Raw genomic sequence first — 5,806 nt, 5'->3', positions numbered from 1 at the left:
TTTTTTGCATCGAATATGAATTAGTTTCTTCACTCTAGTCAAGGAACAATGGAGGCTTTGGTTCGCCTAAAATTTGTGAGATTGATTTAATTTTATCTTTTTATTTATTTATTGGTATTCGCATATTCCCTAGTTACAGTGCTTATGATTGTTTAATTAATTGATTGTCTTGGATCCGGATAATTAGTTAATTTGATAATCTATTGTCAATTGGGACGTTAAATCCGTAATTGTTTAATTGTCTCAAAAGAGTGATAACTGGCATGATTGGATTTGTATCAGGGGAATACGCAGGCTAACCTAAAATAACCCTGGTAGTGTGTTATTTGATTAGAATAGGCCTCCTCTAATACGTAAGGGAATTGGGGAATTAAATCTTATGGACGTACCTAGGATTATTCCTCAATTAGAGCAGTGGTTAACGGGTGTACCTTAATCACTGACACAGTAAGGAGGGGTTGACTGTCATCGTTTGTTTGGCAGTTATAACCTATTTATTAGTGAATAATTGGAATTGGCTTTGCATCGATGATCGATTAGGTGCACCATTGCTGAAGTTATTTCTTGGCTAGATCCTTAATTATCACCAATTTGATTTTAGTAATTTGTTATCTAATTTTTAGTAGTTTCTTAGATTTTAGTTGAATTTCTTTGATTGTCACCTTCTGCACAAAAACACCCCCCTTGTCACTGTGAACTTGAAAAGAAATAATTACTCCCAGTCCCTGTGGATTCGACCCTGCTCACCGCTATCTACAGAAATTACTTTTAGTTTGAGCAGGTTTTTATTATTGCACAGACTGACAACCTGTCAATATGATTAAAAAAGACTTCAAGAAATTGACCCGGACAATACAAAATTTTCAATAGTTGTCGAATACTTTGCCTTTCAGCAATGAAGAAATTAAGCTCCAACAAATTTAGCATGCCCAGCCAATTTGGGCTTCGTGGACTTAGTTGTCTACAACATAATTGCTGTGGTTCAACGTGGATCTTTCACAGTGGTATCCACTTGAATCTTCGGTGGATACTTCGGTGACTATGACATGAATCAAGCAAGTAATATAGTGTCAAATACTATGCACTAGCACATCAGCAGAATAAGCTAAGAAAACACATAAATATTTGTCCAACATTGAAGTTCATATTTCATAAAATAGATAAGATGTGAAACTAGAAAAATACCAAAACAACAAATTACAATTATAAGACACTTGAAAAAGATGGAAGGCTGGGAGGAATTGGAATGTCACCAGTTCCTTCTAGCATCAATAGAACTCTCTTCATGGATGGACGAAGTGCCGGCTCTTCTTGGATGCACCAAAGAGCTATCTTGATCATTCTTTCCAGTTCTCTCACGTCATCAACCTCCTCATCACCAACCAATTTATATAGCTCTCCAGCCTCAAAACACTGATTAGCCCATTCTTCAAGAATTGCTTCATTCTCAGGACTGGTACAGTCTACGCTTTTTCGGCAGCATATGATTTCTAACAGCATAATTCCGAAGCTGTAAACATCTGCTTTAACTGTCACAGGCAAGTTCCTGAACCATTCTGGTGCAACATAGCCTCTTGTTCCTCTTACTCCTGTATAAGTTCTGGTTTGATCATTTTTCAACAGCTTTGCCAATCCAAAATCAGAAATATTGGCACATCTGCTTTCATCCATGAGTACATTCTGAGGTTTGATGTCACAGTGGATGATTTGTGTCTCACATTCTTCATGTAAGTAAAGAATACCTCTAGCAATGTCACAGGCAATTTTCATTCTTTCGTCCCAGCTTGGATGATTCTCTGGTTTGTGCAGGATTTTTTCCAACGATCCATTGCGCATGTACTCATAAACTAGAAGCCTCTTAGCTCCATCAAGGCAGTATCCAAGTAGCTGGACGAGATTACGATGATGCGTTTTCCCAATCACTGAGATTTCGTTCTGAAACTCCCTTTCCCCTTCTGCTAATCCTTTCTCAAGTTTCTTCACGGCCACAATCTTCTTGGAATTTGGCAAAATCCCTTTGTACACAGTCCCAAATGCTCCTTTGCCCAACTCTTCTCTGAATTCATTTGTTGCCTGCTCCAGCTCAGCAAAGGTAAAGGCCCTTGGAGCCACATTCTCAACAAATTCGACATTTCCCTTTCCCAGTATTTGTTTATGGGCCCCTGCCCGATTTTTCTGAACATAAAGTCCAGCAAATACAGATATCAGAACTGCAAGAACAGCAAGGGAAATCCCAATTATTAGGACATAGACACGAACTTCTTCCTTTCTGCATTTTAGAGGATTACTTGGAATTACACCTTCATCTATAGTTGCACGTTTGTGGACCTTGACAAGAGCAATATTCGAGTCAGTTTCTCTTTTTCCATATGTCAATGGGAGCTTCTGCTTCTTGCATTGTCCATCTTTGAAGAATGCTGCTTCGCAGTTGCAATCTTCCAGACAAACCTTTGCACAATCATCTTTCGTGCTTGTGTTCACAATGGAAAAGGTGTAATCTGCCCATACAGTATTTTCCAAGAATTCAATGGTATAGTTGACATTTGAATCCGTGGAATTACAACTATCTGTAACAAAACTTCTCTCACAGCCCAACCTCCAATTTCCTTGATTGACAAACTGAAATCCAGGAAGACATTTGCAATCGACCAAGTTATCAGGTTTAGTACAGAAGCTATTGAACCCACAAAGGCCTTTAGGATCACACTTATCAGTTGAAGATTCCCATATGATCGACCAATTGCCCCCCTGATCTATCGAATGTGAATACAATCGGAAAATACCATCCACATCAATCTTCATCAAATAGATCATCTCGTTCTTACGATGTCCTCCATCAGAAAGATTCTTCACTATATTAACCCTTGAATTGATGAAGTAGAGATGTCCATCATCCTCGAGATTTAGAGTTACATTTGGACCGTGTCCATATGTTTCAGAGACCCAATAGGCATTTTCCGGTCCGTTTGCTGCTCCCACTGGGTACTGTACAAGGTTTCCATCTGTTTGCATTAAAAGACGAAAAATTCCTCTTGAATCATCAGTTTCTGAAGCACTGGAGATCAGCTCCTGACCGGGTATCAATTGCTGACGAGGCAATAAACTATTAGTCGGATGCTCGAAACTTTGCCATATGATTTCCTTATCAGAATTGTATAACACAAAATTTCCAGAATCCAACATAGAAGCTGATGAAATGGGTTCCAAAGGATCAACAACTGTTATGTCTTGGCCTTCTGGCAGCTGCAAAATGAGCCTGCCATCTGTAGACAAAATCAGCGAAACATTGCTCGAAAAAATGGGGTTATCCCTGTTGGCAGTCCAAACTGCAGTCTTTTCAGGAATTCCAGCAAGAAAAATCCCCACAGCATAGCCATTGCGTTGCTGATAGAATCCAAAAGCAAATATTCGGGTTGGCGACAACCATGATGATGAGTTGCCTGTGGGCGTTAGAGAAGAACCTACGCTAATGTTAAGAGGGCTTTGTTGAGCTGCTATTCCTGAATAGAATGCTGATGATAGAACGAAGAACAAAAAAGCAGCCATGTATGGAAATTGCGAGATGGAATAGAAAAGATGCAGCTTTTTTCTTGCTCTTCTGTGTATACACTGGTTGCATCACACTTGTTAATATGTGTGTGAACTGATAGAAATTTGGCGTGGTTGACCCCTGACGTCTGTGCAACGACTCAGATCTTCTGGGGAAAATAGTTGCATTCATATTTCGAGAGTAGGAAAAATGAATCAGTTGAAACTTTCAACTTCCATTTGTACAGAGTAAAGATGGGGAGAGAGTAAACTTTTGGACAGAGTAAAGACTTTTCCATTCAACTTCCATTCTACGGATAACCTTCTGGACAGAGTCAAGAGTGGGAGAAATTTTCATGCCGACGCCCCAGAAGTGGCAAAGTCAATAAATTGAAATCTGAATAATTCACTTCCTATGTAATCAAGCTTATAATTCACACCTGTCTTTTCAAAATTAAGTAGAAAAAGTAATAATAAGCTTGCAATTCTGCGGCTGATTTTGGATTTTTGTGTCTTTTAGTATTATGGGCGGCCAGTTGTGGAGTTTATTGTCTGCTTCATAGAGGGTTACGTAAAATAATATTAAATCATAAAAAAATAAAATATAATTATCCCATATTAATATCATAGTTACTCATCATATCACATCACATGAAATTCGTTCACATAATTGCTTCACCTAAAATCGATAGGTCACAGGTTCAAATCATCAAAGGATTAAGTGAGACACCACTATTAAATCCTCTTTTTTTTTTTTTTTTTTTAAAAAAAAAAGCTTAAGTACTTTTAGCACTGTATGTATTGAAATCAAAATTTGATTTATCTAATGCTGAGTCAAATAAAAAGGCCGAAATTTCCTCCTATTACGTCCCAGGCATAAGTGAAGCTATGATATGCGAGTATGGAGTGTCAAGAACGCATGGAAGCCATATACATTTCAACCACAAAATAATAAATGTGTGGAAAAAAGAAAAGAAAAAGAAATTCAGCACTTACTTTGGAGAGAATGAACGCTATGGCAACAAGTGATCTGTTGAATCTGCAGAAATTCCATTTATATGGTGAAGCCACGTTTAAAAAGAAAAACTTTAAACTTAAAAAAAAAAACAAAATTCAGCACTCACTTGAGAGAAAATGAAATCCCTGGCAATAGCTGGTGATCTAGTGAATATGCAAAAAAATTCCCAGTATATCTTGCACCTACTCACTCAAAATTAAGTTCAAGAAAAAGAAGAACATTCCGAGGAAGATGATGATTTCAACCAAAATGAAAGAACTCGTACATGCAAGACTTTTTGCAGTGAGATGGTCCAAATTCAATTTAACGGACAAAGTAGTAGTCCTAGTAGCGGTAGGTTAGGACTCACTATTTTTATTATAAGGAACTCTCTTTGATTTTTGAGTGTGTGGTGGGGAGGGATGGTGGGCGTCGCACTGACAAATATCACAAGATTTTCCGTCTTCCGCATGAAACCTTATCCAGAGAAGATGCTGTGTTAATCAAGAATTTGGCAAGTGCGGTAGAATACTGTGTTTGCTATAAATTTTTCCTTTGCATACTTTATGTAATTATTGGTCACTCTAAGGTGGAACAAGCATGCTATATCAGCGGGCTCAGATTTCACGGGAACTGTCGACGGATATTCAGTTAATCAATCTCAGAAATGTTGATGTACAATAGCTAGAAATTAGAGATGCATTCAGCTAAGGGCCCGATGGCTTTGTAATTTGCAATGATGACAAATTCACAACAAATATCTGCAGCACTGCAGTATTCAATCAGATCTGGAATATGGGACAAGGAACAAAACAAGAAATATTAACCAGATTAGCAGTCAAAGTAAACGGTAGACAAGTCAAAAGAAAATGGGCGCGAGAGGTTGAAATGAGTAAAAGACACTTTCTAAGATCCATGGCTGCCATTACACAAGAATAAATAGGGATCTTCTTGAAATATAGCATAGGTGAACAGAAAGTTACATGAATTGGGAAGAAGGAAATGAGGGTAGTATTCCCTTTGTGTAATTAATCCTTGTACTATCAAGTGTTAATATAAATGACAGCGGTTGTCGTTTGCTGAAAAAAAAAAAAAAAGAACAGAAAGTTACATGAATTGGGAATGCATACGAAAAAATGAAGAAATCACAGATGATAACTCATTTTCTCATTTCGAGTACTTCACTCTTGAATTGAGACCATTCCGCTATTAATCTATGTTCTTGGCAGGTATTGTTTTACAGAAAGAAGTGGTGGTAGCGCCTGGGACAAGGAGCATCAC

The 5,806-nt window shown here is 37.9% G+C and overlaps 1 protein-coding gene across 2 annotated transcripts; it reads right to left on the bottom strand.

Moving 5' to 3' along the window:
* Nucleotides 1–1,122: 1,122 nt before the first annotated feature.
* On the bottom strand, nt 1,123–4,930 carry LOC113751214 (G-type lectin S-receptor-like serine/threonine-protein kinase LECRK3). 2 transcript variants are annotated; one of them, XM_027295141.1, is made up of 3 exons: nt 4,653–4,930; nt 4,525–4,567; nt 1,123–3,698 (listed from the first exon to the last, which is right to left on the bottom strand). In XM_027295141.1, exon 3 carries the CDS (start codon nt 3,544–3,546, stop codon nt 1,204–1,206), a length of 2,343 nt encoding a protein of 780 aa, XP_027150942.1. In that variant the 5' UTR covers nt 3,547–3,698; nt 4,525–4,567; nt 4,653–4,930; the 3' UTR covers nt 1,123–1,203. The 2 variants fall into 2 exon arrangements, 1 of the variants encoding a protein (XP_027150942.1); XR_003464801.1 differs by lacking the exon at nt 1,123–3,698 and adding an exon at nt 4,009–4,080 and having other exon boundaries at nt 4,653–4,899.
* Nucleotides 4,931–5,806: the final 876 nt, after the last annotated feature.

This window comes from Coffea eugenioides, chromosome 11 (assembly GCF_003713205.1).
Source record: "Coffea eugenioides isolate CCC68of chromosome 11, Ceug_1.0, whole genome shotgun sequence".
NCBI classification, from domain to species: Eukaryota; Viridiplantae; Streptophyta; class Magnoliopsida; order Gentianales; family Rubiaceae; genus Coffea; species Coffea eugenioides.
The sequence above is the reverse complement of the archived record's forward strand: the minus strand, read 5'-3'. Positions and strand labels throughout refer to the sequence as shown.